This window comes from Pleurodeles waltl, chromosome 11, assembly GCF_031143425.1.
Source record: "Pleurodeles waltl isolate 20211129_DDA chromosome 11, aPleWal1.hap1.20221129, whole genome shotgun sequence".
Classification (NCBI taxonomy): Eukaryota; Metazoa; Chordata; class Amphibia; order Caudata; family Salamandridae; genus Pleurodeles; species Pleurodeles waltl.
Genome location: NC_090450.1, coordinates 745802846 through 745821762, shown reverse-complemented (window position 1 = coordinate 745821762; position 18917 = coordinate 745802846). Strand labels below are relative to the sequence as shown.

General features: G+C 42.7%; 1 protein-coding gene across 1 annotated transcript in view; it reads left to right on the top strand.

Annotated features, from left to right (window-relative positions):
• The window catches only part of CCDC60 (coiled-coil domain containing 60), a 493444-nt gene that overhangs the window by 371906 nt on the left and 102621 nt on the right, over positions 1 to 18917 (top strand). The window contains exons 7-8 of the mRNA XM_069214471.1: positions 13499 to 13589; positions 17432 to 17705. Of these exons, the coding sequence (XP_069070572.1) occupies positions 13499 to 13589; positions 17432 to 17705 (365 nt within the window). The remainder of the gene's footprint in view (positions 1 to 13498; positions 13590 to 17431; positions 17706 to 18917) is intronic.

Genomic DNA, 18917 nt, shown 5'->3' with positions numbered 1-18917 from the left:
AAGCACCACACATCCCACAGGCACTCACACAAGCATCATACCCATGCAGACATACCAACATCCACTGCCTCCACTGTGTCCCCCTCCTCCACATCTCCCTCCTCCCTCCCTGTCACGTCTCCACTCACACCTGCATGCACTACATCTCCAGCCACTACCTCCATCACCAGCACGCCCATCACCACACACCGCTCACATGCACTCACCACCCCCATTACCATTCACACATCCCCTGTGTCCTCTCCCAGTGTGTCTGTGAGCCCTCCTCCCAAACTACACAAACGCAGTCAAACACCCACCCAACAGCCATCCACCTCACGACAGCCTCCAGCCCATGCACCTTCACCCAAAGTCAGCAAACGAACACCTCCTACAACCACTATCTCTTCCTCCACTCCCAAACCCCCTCCATCTACCCGTCCCAGTGTGTCTAAAAAACGTTTCCTGTCAAACCTTAACCTCTTCCCTTCCCTTCACCTCCCCCACCCCTTCCGTCCCCTAGGGCCCGCCTTTCCAGGTCCCAACCCACCCCCTCAGCCACCACATCACCGGGAACAGTGGTGCCAGCAGTAACCGGCTTCTGGAGTGCGCCAAGCAACAAGGCAGCCAGTGTCCCAAGAAGCTAGGCCAAGGGCATTCCCCCACCTCCAAAACAAAAGAAGTTGCCCGGAGGGAGAAGGCCAAAACACCTGCCACCAAGGGCTCAGCCATGACAACAGTTGGGAGTGGCAAGACAGCTGCGCCACCATCCAAGGTGGGAAGGTCCAAGGTGGGGAAGGGCCAGAGAAAGAAAGGGAAGTCGCCACCAACCTGCATGGCGGACAAGACCACCACCGGCATCGCCACATGCACCGCCACCAGCACCCAGGATACTGTGCCCTTCACCTGCACCTCAGACACTGTGCCCTTCAGCAGCAGCAAGCTCAGTGAGACCGCCACCAGCACCGCCGCTCAGGACACCACCGCCAGCAGCAAGCTCAGTGAGTCCCCCACCAACACCGTCCTGGGCTCAGGACACAGCCGCCAGCAGCAAGCTCAGTGAGCCCCCCACCAGCACCGCCGCTCAGGACACCACCGCCAGCAGCACGCTCAGTGAGCACCCCACCAGCACCGCTGCCCAATGAGCACCGCCGCTACTGAGCCCGCCGCCAGCACCGCCAGCGGCCACGCCACATCATTGTTCTCGTAATGGTTCTTTTGTGTATTCTTCTCTGTCTGTATCGCCAAAGCTAATCAGGTGTTTCAGCCACACTCGCAGGCCTGCTTGGGGAGCCGCACTGCTCTTGGCAATCTGCGACAGCCATCTAAGGGTCACCACCACTCACGCAGATAACCACCAGCACATAGCAGGGCTGTTTATTTTGGGCATATTATCTACTCTCTAAAGGTGCGCTTCCACCCAGTTTTCTTCTGCATCATCATCATGGTGCCCCCCACCCCTTCTCTGGTTACTCTGAGGTTACGAGTAGTATTATTCGGCAAGCTCTTGAAGTGTTTACTAGTCCTTTGCAGTCATCCCTTGAGCCAGGTGGCTTGGAGCCTGCGTGTCACTTCATTACCGCCATTTTGATATTGCACACCTGGATAGAGGCCCAATAAAACATGGATTGGCCGGAAATCTGTTTGGAGTCCAAGGCAAAATATTTGTCATGTTTGGTGCTGTCCGTGCAACTCACGATTCCTCCACGCCAGTTCTTTCTTCCAAACGTGCCGTCCTCAGAAGCTCCAAAGAGCTCGGTTTCTGTTGCGGTGCATGGCTGCTGCTCAGCTCTGCATTCTCCCTGGTCCTGGTCTCCACTCTGTGGGCCTTCTCTGCATCAGCCTGTGTAACTGCCTTATCCACACATCCATAGTGTTTGCTGTCACTGGCTGATGGCTGCCTCCTCCTGCCCTCTCCTGTTGCTGGCATTTGCTGGAGACGGATACTCAGGGCAATGCTGCGCAATTCAGCGATTCTACACATTGCGGCAAAACTGTGCAGTGCAATATTGCAGTATTATACAACATTGCAAAATGCAATTTAGTCTAAGGCAATACAATGATATGCAACTATATTATACAATTGAATTTGGTACAGTTGTACATTAAAGTAGTATACAGTGCAATAATATTACGCAGTTGTACGAAACTTAGTTATTGGTTGAGGAGGGGGTGCAAACCGTTCTCAAGCAACAACCACAGTCCCTGTCAGGGTGAATCAAAAACTTACTAAATTAACCTGTTCTAAACCTTCTGGTATCCTGGCATAAAATCGGTAAGGAATTACTTAGATGCACTGTGTAAAATATTAATGCAGCCAGGGCTGGCTTTAGCACCGGTGGCGCCCTGTGCGACAGTCCTTATTCCCACCACCCATTACCACCTCCTCTGAGTCCCTTACTACCACCCAGCAAATGTGACCCTCATCTCTCCATAGCCCCTCTCCCACACACATTTGATTAGTTTGAAAGTGCCTGGAAAGGCTGGCATTTCTAATCCACAGCTATCTACATAAAATATAGTTCTGTTCTTTGCAGCAGGCATATTAACCCTCTGCGCTACTTTATGGTGAGTCAAAACTGTCGCTAGGCAAAACTCATCTCTTTCCCTAGCAGGAGCATTAACCAAACAAGTTATCTTGATATTATAATTGTTTTCTGAATGCTGGACGCACAATGAACTTTCCAGCAGGTGCTTTTAAATAGTAAGTTTCGAAGTTATGCTAAACACATTGCCCCCCCTGAGGTCAGTGCCCCCCGATCCAGGCAAGCACCCAGTGCGGCTGCACCACCCTAAAGCCGGTCCTGTATGCAGCACACAAACAGTAATAAAGTCACAACAAAAGGAAAATCCCAAACCAATTTACAAAAATTGTTTGAATTCTAATACAAAAAATGACACTAAAATAAATGCAATCCAATCAATGGAACCAGAGTTATGAATTTCTAAAGTAGTAAGTGAAAAATAGTGCTTAAAAGAATAACCATGTGTATCTGGTTGCACAAAATTCGTGCAAAGTTAAGGCCGACTGTGATCAAGTGTGGGTTGGATACAATAGATGGATCAGGCCCAGTTGCTGCTTACCGTCAGACTTAGAAGAGATTCTGATCAAAAGCCCTTTAGGGTTAGGCAGGAGCACCATATCTAACAACACTTCCAAGGGTCCAGGATTGGAGGAACACCACATGGAGAGGTTGGGGGGTAGGACTTACTCCAGCAGAGGCCAGGTTCAGGGTTCAAGGTCCCTTGAGCTTGTTATATACTTGTAGCTCACACAGGATGTCAGTCAACTCGCCTTTGGAGTCATTCTAGTAGCGCTGGGTTCAAGCATCTAGGGTGGCCTCTCAGTTCTCTGATAGCAGAAGGGCAGTCCTCTCAAATACAAAGCAGGCCTCAAGCAGCAGGCAATCCTTCTGAAGTCTACAATGCGTTTGGGGTGGGAAAAGACTAGTGTTCGTTTTTTTGTGTGTTGGCAGTAATCCCTTTTGAAGTCCAGATGGGGGCAGGCACCACCTCTGGTCCCAACCATCTTGTCAGGATGGCCCATCCTGCCCACCCCTAAACCACATTTTCCTCACTGTCTGGGAGGAATAACAAGGCCTAACAGCAGGGTCATGTGGCCCAGGACACTGGCAGCAGGTACCAAATTATCAGGACAGGAAAATGACAACTACTAAAAGTGGCCTTTTTGACTGTGACTGAAAATCCAAATGTACCATTAAAGAGGATATCAAATCATTAGGCCAAAATTACATTTCTACCTGTCCCAATGAAAGGTTAGCACATATTAAATGGAATAAGGTACTCCAGTATTATCCCCTGGGAGAGGTACGCCTTACAGTACTAAAGAACCAATATAGGAATGTTTCACTACCAGGACATGTGCAACTTAAAAACACAGGCCATATTTTTTTAAATATAATGCACCCTACCCTGTGGGCTGTTTAAGCCCTACCTTAGGGATGACATATGTATTAAAAAGGAAGGTTTAGGCCTGGAACACGTTCATTTTGCAGGCTGATATGGCAGTATATACATGCACTGCACGCTTTAATGGCCTGGGTCAGACATGTTTAAAGTTGCATATAGCAGCAGTGGTAAAGTGCACAGGTTCCTAATGCCAACAAAAATGAATTTCAGAAAATATGAGGAGTGATTGCAAAAGGTTTGGGGGAAGACCACACCGAGGATGTTTGGTCCAACAACAATGAAATACTATGTATGATATTTGTGCAGTGCATACTGAGCCGATAGGTAGCAGAGCACTTTACATGGTCAAAGGCACACCCAAAATAATATACAATGCAGCAACACCATACAGTGCAAACCTAAACAGCTGATTTGGGGCCAGCTTGCTTTATCCATGTTAGACCTTTCACTCATGGTATGGTATTCCCCCAAACGTTTGCCTTCACTCCCTCCCTTTGCTTAACTTGTTATTGTTGGATTTAGGATTCTGTGCACTTTACTCCTGCTAACTACTGCAAAATGGTTGTGCAATCTCCTTACAACATGGTAAAATTGGCCTACACCTAATTGGACATTTAATTTACTTGTAAGTCCCTAGGAAATGATACTTCCTATACCCAAAACCTGTAAATTAAATGCTACCTGTGGTCCGCAGGACTCTGTGCCACTCGCTAAAGTAGCGCTGATTTTAAATCAGAACTACTTATTGTGTATTACTAAAAGCCCTTTTTTAAAATGAAAAATCTCCACAGGGTCTAAAGTAGTATCAGCCTTCTTTAGAGAATGACTGATAAGATACTCTGTAATTAATATGCCAGATGTCAAGTCTGCCTTAGTTTCAGTGCGTTATACCCTGTGGCACTTGTGGTAAAACGGGATATTCACAACATTTTGAGAATGCATCCTGTCTGACTTACTTTAAGTAAGTAAGTACGTTTATTGCACATTTATTCAAAACCATTGCCAAAGAGATTGGAGACACTCGATTCAAATCAATAAAATGAGGATGCTAATTAAAATATTTGATGTGTAAAATTGCTGTTTTTGCACTGTCTCAAAACAAGGGAATACACAACAAAATTACATCCCAGGGGATAGCTTATTTAATTCAATGTAAAAAAAAGGGTTGTGTGACAGAGCGTCATAGGGTACAAATTAATGCAGTCATAATTATAAAATAGTTTAAAATGTGGTAGCCTGCAAAAAACTAGATACTGAGAAGAGATAGTTTTATATTTCATTTCTGTTGGGCTGTCACCGTCATTGTCTGAAGGGCCAAACAGTTTAGTTCTACAACTATTCACGTTAGTGATAGCTTGAGCGCTAGCTGGTCAAAATAGTGACATGCGCTATAATATTAGATTTTGTTCCAGCATATAGGTGGAAAAAAAAGGTCTTCATAGATGATCTGGTCTGGTCGGTGGATTACTTGCATCAAATAGTTGTCATCGAGTTGATCAAGTCTGTGCCTGCAGATGTCACAATTGCTCGGTTACTCTAAGTTCCTTCCTCTTTGGTGCCAAAAGACGTGTGAACAGTAAAATGAATGGTTTCATAAGCTCTCTGTTCTAAAAACTCCTTCCATTTTGGAGCCAAAATATGACGATTGCACAAGGTTAACAGATACAGACCAGTGCTTAATTAAAGCCGGTGGTTGGCAGTGGTGGCACAGCACTTATTTTTGAGGGCCTGCACTTATTTTTGAGGGCCTGCACTTATTTTGCTACATCAGGCAATTACTGTGAGCAAAAGACACATATGGTAACGATGGAGCAAAAAAAGACAGAAAAGTGTCACAAAGACATAGAGCAGAAAGCTGTAAAAGAAACTGAAGGGGCAGGGAGTGGCTGTAAAAGGAATAAAGGGGCCTGAGATGGCTTTTAGGATTACATTGCCTCAGTATTCTATGCTTACACATTTGATTGTAGCAGCGAGTGTTTCACAGGAGAGCTTTGGGCACCTGCACGTTTTTATTTACAAATTAAGCACTGGTACAGATTATTGTAGCGAATGTTCCTTTCCATCCTCCACTGTACCATACTTGTTAATCATCACTTAGATTATCAATGAAGCGGAACAGTAATCTTACACCTGATTTCAGTTCCCTAAAGATCTTTGTGTTTTACAGAAAGGCCTCCTCATTATGACACATCCCCCTTACATTTCCCTAGGAAAGGCATGTAGTACTATGCTCCGTTATTTTGTAACTAGATTCACCTTACATGAATCCAAATGCATGCTTACACCTTTCTGTGCACTTGGAAGCTGCGTTTGCTGAATTCCGACCTCCTAAAAGCCTGTTCAATAAATCAAAAAATGTATTTATAGTATTTGTTCTTCCTTAGTTTGTAGCTCGAATTTCTGCTCTCTTCTATAAATCGGTGTTTTGTGTAGGATGAGGCTTTAGTGCATTTTAACTTTGTTGCATAGTGCATAGCTGTGCGGTTGCCTCTATTCCTCCTTGCCAACCTTTAGTCGAACCTGTCTGTTTATCAAGTTACACATTGTGTTCAGCACCATCACCAGTTATATTTATAGTGCTGTAAATATTAAAGGCCGCCTCGAGTTACTTTCCCAGAAACTGTTTAGGACTTTCTGTGGGATGCAGATAAACAAAACATGGTACAATGACAGATAAAGGAAAACGACCTATCTCAAATAATATTAATAGCGACGAAATATTGGTAAGGTGGAAGTAGGAGAGGGGTAGGAAAATCATAACTAGTTGATTCCGACAGAAAAGACGAATATGTGGCATAGCTTATCTCGTAGGGCCTATAAAGCAGTGATCATGCAGTCCAGTACGCTTCTCTTCTGTTTCAGCTGCTGCTGATTTTCAACTACCACCACTGTCGTCATCGCAATCCGGGGAGACTCAGCTTTGGCCTTATATTGAACAGAGGTTGTCGATGTATACCCCCGCTTTACTTTCCCGAGTTTTAGCTCGCCAGGCACTGTTAGTTTTACTGCAGTGTTATTTGGAAGGTCCCTTCCCCTTCGAAGAGAAGAGCTTGAAATGCACCTCATCCTCCTCTGCTGCTGTTCCTTTTGGTAAGATCAGACATAAGTCGTCGTCTGGGTCTAGGGCAGATGATATCGCCATGGCCTAACAATTCCTCCAAGATTATTGGGACCCACAGTTGCAATTGTATCTGTATGTAACATAACCAAGAAGCGAGTGAGGTAGACCTGCTCAATGTTTCTTCAGTCTGTCTTTTGGATGCACGCATCAGTACTTGGAGTGCTTTTCTTCTGCCACTCACAATAAGGTTGGAAGATGCTGTTGGAAAAGGGTAACGATGCCGCTCGCACTTGAGTGCAGGATTTGTCAACGGTGGTGGAGTCGCCCACACATTTCATTGCAAAGTCGGCACAATACATTTGCTGATGTTTCATGCTACCCACAATGCAGCTGTGGTCCTACTCTGTCATGCCATCCTATTTTAGAGTAGAATTGAACACGATAACTTTATATGTTTGCAAAGCACATATGTTTATAAACCTATGTTTACAAATTTAGGATATACACTGAAAGAAGTAATTAGGGTTTAACAAATAAACAGGGCTTGACAGTTTTGTTCACTTTTGTTCACTCAAGCTTGCTTTTAGTTCATCAGGCTTCATTTGTTTGCACGAGTAAGTGGGACCTTCAGTTTGAATCTTTCACCTCCCCTACTGATGGCACCTTGAATCTATATGCAGTAGAGTGCCACCTAAGTCTGGGATACTTCCTCATGTGGCGGGCTAAGGCACACTGCAACCGCTCCCCTAGTCCCTCTTGTGACACAATTTGTGTCACTGATCATGCCTTCTACCATTAGCTGCAACAACCTCTCATTCCATTGATGGGGTCTGCAGCTATTGCTGCCACAACCACTGTCGCAGACCAGGCCTTCTACTACTGCTGCCACAGCTTCTTTCATTGATGGGGCATTCATCTACAGCTGCCACCGCCTCTTCAATTCACGGTGCTTACCACCATCGCTGACCTGATCTCAGCCGTTGATTAAGCCTGCCACAATCACTGCCACAAACTGTCTTTGATGGGGCTTTCTAGTATTGCTGCTACAGCTTGTTTCGTTGATTATGACTGCCAACATATCTGCCACAGCTTCTGCCATGGATTTGACCTGCCTCCTCCATCAAGGAGTCCTGTCTTTCCAGTAGCGCTACCACAGCCTCTTTTGTTAATGGGCCCCACCATTACTGATGCAGCCTCTCTCATTGATGAGCTCTACTACAACTTGCTGCCCAACCTCTGTTGTTGATGAGACCTATAACCTTCCCTACCACAGCCGGTCCACTCTCCCAACTTTTCTTGAGGTTAGAGAGTATAGTACTTCCCTCGATTCTCCAGTGAGATCACTGTGTTTTTTTGTGTCTTATGGCATCATCTTTTGAAAACATCCAGAGCCAGAAGGGATGCTTAGATGGCTTTGTGAGCAATGCACTTCTTTAAGTTTTGTCACCCTGGAAACTATTTTTTTTATTTATTTCTGTTTTTCATGTTCTCTCAATGTGAATGTTCTGGCTGTCGAGGTCATTCATTGTGTTACTGGCCAGCCTGCAAGCTATATGGTATTTCTGTTGATGCCCATTTACAATTGAAAATAATGATGCGCCAGCATTATCTTTTTTTTTTTTCTAACCGAAGATGGTCAATATTTCTCTTCATTGAGAAATACTTTACACCATGTGTCGTGTTTAGTGAAAGCACGTAAGAATGGGACAGTGCCTCATGCATGGACGAATCAAAAATTGCTTTCTTACCTTAAATAATTCCTGGTGATAACTTGTGTAGAAGTAACCTTGCAAACATTGTCTGGGCAATGCAGCGATGCTCTGGAAAGGAAAACATATCCAGTAATCTGGTTACGGGCAATTTCCACAGAACGTTTCAAGCACTGGAGTGTCAGTAATACCAGGATATGTCCTGATAAGCAACATATACACCTTATGGACATGCTTCTTGTAGTATTGGTCGGCAGTAACAATGTTTCTGATGGTTATTTCTGAAATGTCTAAATATTGTGGAAATGGCTGTGGGCGTGTTAAAATCAGACCATTAATGTTTGCAATGTTTTGGTGCTGGCATTACAGTCTCCCTAGTACAGCACAGATCTGACGTAATCATGGGGAGTAACTCTGCCAGGAAGGAGGACTGCTGTGATACTAAAAAAAAAAGACTGAAATTCTGCTGGACTGCTGCCCTGCTGCACTGACCTGCTGCCCCCTTGCCTGGGTTAGAAGGACTGGACCTGCTCTTTTGAACCTGGAACCCCAAATTGTCTCCAAATAGTTGGCTGGCCTCCTGACTAGAGCCTCAAAGACAGATGGCTCCAGCAACCTTGAACCCAGCACCTGGACTCTGCCATCTGAGAGTCTACCCTGCCAAATGGTGCTGCCCTAGATATTGACCCTTGAAAGTGGGCCTAGGGTGCTCTGCCAGCCTGTGTGGATCCAGCAGCACATGCAACCCAGTGAACTGTCACATCACATCATGAACTATCACATCACCCGACTGAACAGAGCGTCCTCAATGCCGGATTTAGGCCCTCGTCGACAAGTTCCTCGACGCCGCTGCAGGACCTTGCACTGCAACCTCATCACACACTGGAACTAATGCATCGCTTCAGCTGTGCAAAACATCTTTCAAAAGTTGCTCTTTTTTTCTATATTTTTCTAAACTGGTGTGAGCTCCTTTTGTTGCGCATTTTCACTGTGTTACTGTTTGAAGTGTTGCACAAATAATTTACACATTGCCTCTGAGTTAAACCTGACGGCTCTGTGCTAAGCTACCCGAGGATTGAGCACAGGTTGCTTGTGACTTTACTCTCAGAAGAATTGTGGTTTCTGCTTCAGAAGGGTTTCACCCCCCCCACAATCAGAAACTCAATGTCTTACAATATGCCATTTTTATTCTTTACAATTGTTACTTCTAACACCAATAATTCAAAACACACATTTGTGTACCAACTACTCTGTCTTTCACATCTTCACATGCTTCACAAATGGCAGTTTTAATTTTTGATATTGCCGCAGTTGACATCCATGAATAAATTAAAGCTTATCACAGTTACCCAAAGGTGTCCCATAGTAACGCCTCTTGAGCAGACACTTATGATAGAACATAGTTGTCACTGACGGTCAACAACAGGAACACTCTTAAGTTTTATCTAACAACCTACAGTACCAATGTTAATTAAAAAAACAGCATGTATTAATTAAAGAATAAAATGCCTTCTCACGTATCACCTTTCTGAGCACGAGTTAAACGACCGGTATACAAAGGTAAAGGGATATTTAATTAAGAAAACCTACAATGATAAAGTAATATTGTTATTGTTCTGTCTCATGGCAAGATGTGACTGTTCAAGAGCCACATCTCTCAGTCCAATTCTTGGCAAAACTTGTGTATCTTGAAGTAGCTTAATTTGTGGCTGCAAGCTTCCTGTCTTCGGAGTGCTCGACTTCCTTACCCTTACCACCTCCCGAGCAGGGAATTCAGCTCAGTATGGGTGACGGGATGAACGGCTCCTGCACAGCCACAGCTCTTTAGCACAAGCTACTGTCTAAGTTGTGCTTTGCACCGCCCACCGCCTTCTTTTAAGTGGAATGTAAGCTCTAATGGCCAGTAGGAAAAAAAAAAACTTTTTTGTCCTATTGATAATTCTTTGTGCCAGTATATCTCAATATGTTATTCAGCACACTGTTTACTATTTTCTCTCCTTTGGCTTGTGTTCTCTTCTCAGTTTTAAATCCTGTAGTGCTGACTTAATTGTTTTCATTCTTAATAGTGTAGTAAATGCATTACAGCATGGCTTTCAGTGGTAATCCCACTCTTAATGATTACAAGTTCTATTGGCTATTGTTATTATCAGGCGGTGTTAATCCACCTAGTAATAACGGGTCCTACACTGCCACTTGCTGTCTGGCCACAAATTCCACCAGATTAGAGGGGGCAGACATTGTAAGTGGAAAATGGCACAGGATTCAGGAAAATATGTTGTAAAACACACAGCAATGCTCGGCCTTTCAGTGACTAATCATTTCAGTGGCCAGTAAATAGGGTGGTAATAGCACCTGGTTTCAGTGATACGAGGCCTGGAATAACCACTTTATCCATAACAAGGCTCTATGTATTTGCACCAAAAGCATCATCTGAGTTTAGTCTTTCATTGAACAACACGATTCCTTAACATCTCTGCCTGGAGGAACATCCCACTACCTCCAAGTTCAAAACGTATCATTAATGACACTGGTCATCAAGTAGACTGCCAATAGGTAAGTGCTAACAGTGACTCTCCACATATTTCTTTTAGGTCGAGCGCGCAAGAGCTTTGACCTGTTTAAGGATTGGGGGCTTTTAACCACACCCACCACATGCCCATCACTTTCACTCATTCATGGGCTTGCCTTTCAAAATTCCTTTGTTATCTTTGGAAAATGCTCTACATTTGTTCCTCCTTGGGGTGGTTTTGCTACTTCCTTGGACACCGACCCTGTTACATGGATAATTGCACGATTGCTGATATGTTTAACTGCGAGCGAACTTCTTTTCCCTTTTGTGTCTCTCCTTCGCGATGGCGCTTTGAATTGGCTCGCTTATGTCAACTGTTTTACTTTTTATTTTCATTTTAAATGGCAAGAAAAGTCCAGTTAGACATTTACAATGTTTATAGCTCTAACTCGAGCAAACGTGTGACCGATTGCATTGCAAATGCTTGTTTTCTTGTGCCAGAGTTCTGAAGCAACCATAAGCGACATTTAGTCCAGGTGCAATGGCCCTACCTAATGCGATTACTAGAGCTTGGAAATGCCTTGAAAGTCTAGACTATTTTTTTACTTTTCATTTGATTACAGTTTGAGCTCCAATTTTTATGGTGCTTGTTTCTTGTATACATTTCTGTTATAGGTATCCATATTTAATTGTTGGTCATTATGTTAGTATGTATACATGTTTATTTTGTATTTTGTGAAAAAATTAAGCTGCAGCTATTATAGTTCGACATTTGTTTAACGTTAAAGGTACACTTGAACTTGGATGCCTAATGGTTTATAATGCTGTGGGAAGCAGCATAGAATGCACCAACAGTATACCATATGAAAACATTAACATTGAAGCACCCCCACATGCACCTCTGCAGTTGTTTAGAACTTCATTAAGAAAAATAGGCCCTGATTTAGAGTTCGGCGGATGGGTTGCTCCTTCACAAACGCGACAGATAGCCTGTTCCCTGTATTACAAGTGTCATTGGATACAATGCACTAATAAGAAGGCAGACAGGAAATCTGTCACATCCTTAACGGAGTAACTAGTCCACCAAACCAGCACCCAGTCTCTTTTCATATTTTGATTGCCCTGCCTCTGAGCATTGGGCTGGGAATTCATGAGAATTACTCTAAAGAAGACCTATGTTTAAAAATAAAGACCTACACAAATAGAGGTTTTTTTTGTCTGTATGTATCTGTAAGAGTCATTAAAATGGAAAATGGGGAGCCTTACATTTGAATAATGACAAAGAAAATCCCGTAAAATGGTGGTGTGATTGTATTTTGACTAGCATCATATTTAGGATTTATGCCAAGTCAGTCTGCTACCAAGATGCCACTATAAATTGTACGGTGACACAGTACACTTCTTGCTACCATTCCTTTTCAATTCTACGACCCCCTTTGTTGTATCGTCCCGGCTCCTGGTTCTGACTATAATTCTTATGAAGAAGCTAGCCAGATGATCTATGGTTTCCTAAAGTACAGTTTGCATTCTGCTTTCTGGGTAGCATTTCCTTAATGGCGCGAAAAGGTTCTTATTATTTGCAAGAACCCAAAATCCATGGTTTTTAAAATGAAGTTTCTAAGTATTCCAGTGATAAGTCTGTATATTTGAAGATCTTTATGCTGTAGAAATTCTTCTTCAATGTTGGTAGCCATAGCTCATATCTTGTCAGTCTTCTGCAAGTTTAAGAATGTCAGTATTCCAGTGATAACAGTCTGTATATTTGAGGACCTTTATGCTGTAGAAGTTATTCTTCAATGTTGATAGACGTAGCCCCTATCTTGTCAGTCTTCCGCAAGTTTAAGAATGTCATAGCAGTCGGTGTTTTAATGTAAACTGAATGTAACACATTGCCCTTTGTGATTGACTGTCCAAATTTCACAATGCAGAAAAACCCTACTGGCCTCTAACGGTAGTCGCCACTGTGAATAACCCCCATAGAGTTGCCTGTTGTTTCCTCTGCCTACCTGTTAGTAACAAATAACTAGAAATTCTGCGGGGTTGGGTGATGGTGTATGAGAGAGTTCATTCAAATTTAGTTTTTGATGTCATTGTGACAGTTTAAAATGGGTTGGTTTTATTAACAATAATGGCTTAGCTCAAATTTCGAGATTTTTAATTCTCTGGAGACTTGATCTCGAACATGTGAATTTTCATAAAGGTATCCTGCGCGAATAATTGTTTTTGCGAGTAGTTAACCTATAATGTATTAAAAAATACTTGCCTGATCACAACTCGGAAATCATAACTATTGAAGCTGTTTCCCCTTAGGGAACCAGGTGGCACCAAGAATACACTGAAGCGGATCAGTAAGGAGAAGGAGGTGGAGGCGAAGTGGGACCATTTTACCTCGCAGGCAAAGGTACCTAATTACTTATCAGTTTCCTGTAAACACAGCAGTGAGCTGGAAAGTTCCAAGCACACAGAAAAGTTTGGTAAGGTGGCGTTGGTATATACACCCTGCATTGAAAATGGAGTTGAGGATTGCTTCCGCAAGTATACTGTGGGGGCACCAGATGTACAATGCGTACATCTAAACACACATTCACTCCCTGGCTAGCAAGTGACACATGAATCCATAAAATGTCAATAATTGTAAAGGTTATACTTGCAGACCAGTCCGCTCTAGAGGCCTTGTCTACTTACTGAGGGGGTTATTCTAACTTTGGAGGAGGTGTTAATCCGTCCCAAAAGTGACGGAAAAGTGACGGATTTACCACCAGCCGTATTACGAGTCCATTATATCCTATGGAACTCGTAATACGGCTGGTGGTATATCCGTCACTTTACCGTCACTTTTGGGACGGATTAACACTCCTCCAAAGTTAGAATAACCCCCTGAGTCTCAGTGTGTCAGAATGGCTTGTCCATCAGATGTGTATTGTCAGTGGCTAGTCTTGTAGTACTCTTGCAATAGCATCCAGACCCAAGCTTGTGACGGGCCATGTCAGCCCAATGAGCAGCTGCTTTCTGCTACCAAACCCAGAAATGCTGGGCTCAATTTCTTTGCTTGTATTAGGGCCCATCGAGTCCTCGCTATGCCATTGCTTTCTCAATGTGGTTAATTATCTTCCCATTACTGCATATAGAATTGTTTAGTATGTATATCTTATTCTTTGCAGCACGTCCATATGTTCAGTATCTGTCCAAAAAATATTCTCAAGAAAACCTGAACTTTAAAACTGAAAGTAGTTCTGTCGTCAGAAGAAACTTCACGGTGCTGGAATGCATTTTAAGTATCCAGTGTAATGCAACTTGTGTTTTGTTTCTCATAGTTGCTACCTTTATTTCGTTGTAGTTAGTGTGTGTGTCATCAGCTAGCTATGACCTAAATTCTATAGACTGGGATAAGATCTTTTCAATCAAATACAAAAAGATCCTTTGGATGGACTTAAAAATAGTCCTATATAGGAAAGAGTATTACCAGTGGTTCTTTTATTTTACCTGACGATAGAGGAGTATTAAAGTTAGGAAATCATTTTCCATACTTATTTTATTTAATGTTGTATCAGGGAGTTCACTCAGCTATTTGGATATTTTTGTCTCTAATAAGTCGCTAAAGTATGTTTTATTCAAGAAAATGCCAGAAAGGGTATAGTGTGTGAGAGTCCGCAAGGCTCCAAATGCAAGGGCAATGTCTTGGTCCTAGGCAATAAAAAAACAATGTTGTTACAAAAGGTAGGTTCTCTGCATTTTAATATGTACTAAAATTCTACTACTATGCCTGTCAGTATGTCTTTAATAGAGGGTACAATATTGATAGGATGAGAATCGTGACCTGGAAAGGTGGTGTGTGTTCATTGGAAAATTGAGATCAGAAAATACCACAGATGTTTTTTCCGACGTGACCAAAAATGTACCCTTTGTAATGAAATTCATAGATCCTCATCCTGCTAGAGTTCTGAAAAGGCAATAGCCTGTAGACGGGGAAGGTTTCCAGTCTGATACAGTTCATAACACCTGTGGATTAAAACAAAAGATGCAAAATGACCCATAGGATCGGGGTTACTGACCTAATTATTTGACATGCTTGAAGTGTATTTTTCAAATGATCCTTTTATCTGAGGAATTCTACATCTAGTAGACATTTGTGAGTTGCAGGTCGCGTTGGACCTTAAGGGAATGTATTTGCTTGTATTCATCTCACAAATAATGTTCTACGTTTTTTTTTATATGAGTGCAAATAGACGCTAATATCTAACATTGTTTTCTGAAAATATACCAAAAACAGACAGGAAACACCAGAACGCCCTGCTTTTTAACACTCCTCCCGATAACGTGGGATCCAGGCCTGCATAGAATATAAAGATCATGCTATGGTGAAAACTCAAAATTATATTTATGTCAAGTGTTTAAGGCAAAAATATGGATTTACTATGATTTTCTGTCTTTTTACTAATGACATTTTAAAGGAAACCTAGCTCCATAGCACTCTACATCCATACATTGCTATACTGATTATTTACTTGAAATTGTTTTGGTATTCATAATATTAAACTCTACATTGCTGAAAAGACAAGAAAGAGCGGGTCTGGTACGAATATTTATGCCATCCTATAAAAAAAAAACATTTTTGGCCCGTCTGCATGTAAAAAGCTTGCATTTTCTGCTTGTAGTCGAATATGGTGCCTAGTGCAGAGAAAAAATGTCCTATCTACCTATGGTCCTTACATCACCCCACTATTTCGTGGTTTAGAAGTCCTGGTACTGTAGCTGGTAGGGCAGAATTAAATTATCTCTTCGTCTCAGCATAGGTAAAGCTTGTGCATTTGCCGTAGCCACAGCCCAACAGATATAGTGAATATCTATATGAGACTCAACACCTTGAAGGCGGAATGAGAACATCACCCCACTCATTAGGGCACCCATCAGTCCATTGTTTTGATGACCAGAAAGTACTGGCTGAAGAGATACAGGTGGTCGTCAAAATTGTCACTATTGAATACATTTACTGACTGAAAAGTTGCAACTTGCTTTAACCTGTTGTGTCTTTGTCCAGCAAGATATATGTTGAATGCATGTGTCACCAATATGGTATAAAGGTTCTAAATAAGATCCATAACTCTGCTGGAAGTATCAAAATGTTTGTTTCGCTTGGTAACCTCGCATGAAAGTTATGTTCTTGAGTAGACAACGGGTGATGATTCCAGTGTTTTGCTGCTAGTACCAGAACAGTGCTTCCCCATGGCTGCTTTGTTGCAGTAGGGTAGGAAGGAACCTCAGCAGAACTGACAAAAGACAGAGCAGAGTACTCTGTCAACGTTAAAAGCTGGTATGTTGCTCAAGAGAGCAACATACTGCGATTAATCACAGGGCCGTGAACTGAATGCTGTTTGTCTTCAGCCATCAGTGAAGTCGGGGCTTCTGTCTTCATCTCTCTGCCCAAAACAAGAGCCAAGTGGACATATGCTGGGAACTATGTAGCCTTGAGGACTACGCCTGCCAGAGGAACATGTAAGATGTTTCTGTGTCCAAACATAATTACAATGTGTCAGAAACCGAGGGCATCCCAAGCAAGGAATATTTCCTTAGGACTCCAAGATGAAAGTGGCTGGACCTTCCTACTGTATTTGCAAGCTGTGAGTAAAACCTCAAGCAGGCAGCTCAACCAAATCATTAGTCAGAAGAAACATCATTCCGATAGAGACAGGTAGATTTAGCATATGATGTTTTAACCTTTGCAAGAGGTATGCGGTGTACTCTAGAAGAGTGGAAACAATCAGTTACGTCAGCATTCTCTCTAATACAAGGTTTTAGATAAAAAAAAGCTCTAAAATATATGCTTAAGCAAAATAGCATTGCTCATTTGGAGGGAGGAAACAGGGCTGCAAGGACTCCTGCTAATCCAATGACATAAGAACTGTAGTTTGTGACACAAAAATATCCACACTCATTGTGTGTTGCTTTGCTCATGATACCTGAATGTTAAAATAACAACACAATGTCCGTTCCCATGGAATCAAGGTATACAACAGTGTAAGGAGTTATATCTTTCCCTCTGGTTGATGCAAACACTTAAATAATATTCCCTCCTGTGCGTTAGCAGTATTGTGGATCGGGAGCACTTGTCACATCAAGACAAGCCTGCGACAAGAAAACATAGATAAGTAAAATAAATATTACCTATGTCTTAAAGAGTGAACGTTGTGGGAAGACAAATTAGGATAGCAACAAAAATTAATAGTTCATTTCTACTATTCACAGGCAAAGAAACCCATTTCAAGAGCGCTGAGGAGCCATTTCCAGCGCCCACGGAGGTTCTCCTTCATGAGTAGCTCCCGCTACAGTGCCTTATCATCTTCAGCCACTCCCATGGGCAGCTCCTCGTCCCTGATACCCAGCTCAGAGGAAGTTGTCCCTGCAGCATCAGTCTCTTCTGACATACCACGGGAAGTGGATGACAATGAGTCTATAACAAACAGCTCGGTTATTCAAGCCAAGCAAGCCAAAGAAGAGGATGAGTCACCCATGTCCGATTGTAAGTACTTCATAAAGTTGCTCGGCTGCCCTCAGCCAATCAATGAAAACAGCTTCAGAACAGAATTATTGTTGAAACATATCCTTATGTGTGAGCTATAAGTTGCCCTATATATGACTCCTAGATCTTTAGATCAGTGGTTCCCAACCTTTTGACATCTGTGGACCCCCAAGTTATCAGTACTGGAAACCGAGGACCCCCACTCAATCATTATTGGAATCCAGGGACCCCCCAATGAGTCATTACTGAAAGCTGCAAGCCTAATACGTTAATATTATTAAAATGTCTAAGCATTTACCGAACCCCTGAGGAAGCTTCACAGACCGCCAGGGGTCCCCGGACCACAGGTTGGGAACCACTGCTTTAGATAATGATTTTATTGTATGAATATTATAGCTTGGTTCACAGCATGTATTAAACAATTATTACAAACAATTGGCAGTATCAGAAGATCGATCAGATATATAAAACCTGTAAAAAGCAGTTTTTGACCACTGTGTGTGTCTCCAAAGATAGTCTCAAGATCTGACGAGCTTATGATTATGCGCATAAGACAGGAACTCCTCGTATGTTGGAGATGCTCCTCCAGGAGGAAACCTGTATATGATTGTGCATGGCAATGTGGATTACAATATGCATGGGAAATCATGTGCTCCACAGTACTGTTTCCATTCAGTATGGACAGACATTTGAATGAAGATGGTAACAAGGCTAACCAACTTGCCTAGCAATGTTGGGGCGCGTGTGGTTATTTCCTGCCAGCCTACTACCTCTCCTGTACCTTTGTTAATTGTCATTTGCTAGATACTTTTCTGTTGCAGCCATTGTGGCTCTAGTGATCTCTGTACTGTAAGTAGAAGACTAAGGTAGCTGCACTAATATAGTAGAGTACAGGGATGGAGACAATGTAAAGAAGACTGGGTTTGAGGTTGAGATATCAAGTGTCATTCAGGGCAAAGACATATACTCAGGCACTACAGCTTTCAGATTCAGCTTCCGTACAATGCAAGTTCTCTAGTTATTGTTGCACGTGGAGAGTGCCTACTGGTGCCCTCTACTTTTCCATGCGTAGATAAGTGACACCTGCAACTGTGGGCCGTGTAGATCGGCATATCTAAATTACAGAGTATATGTTTGAAGTGAAGACCGGGTGTATGGGCTACTGCTATTTCTATTCATATCTTGGATTTGTCATTTTGACTCTTAAAAACC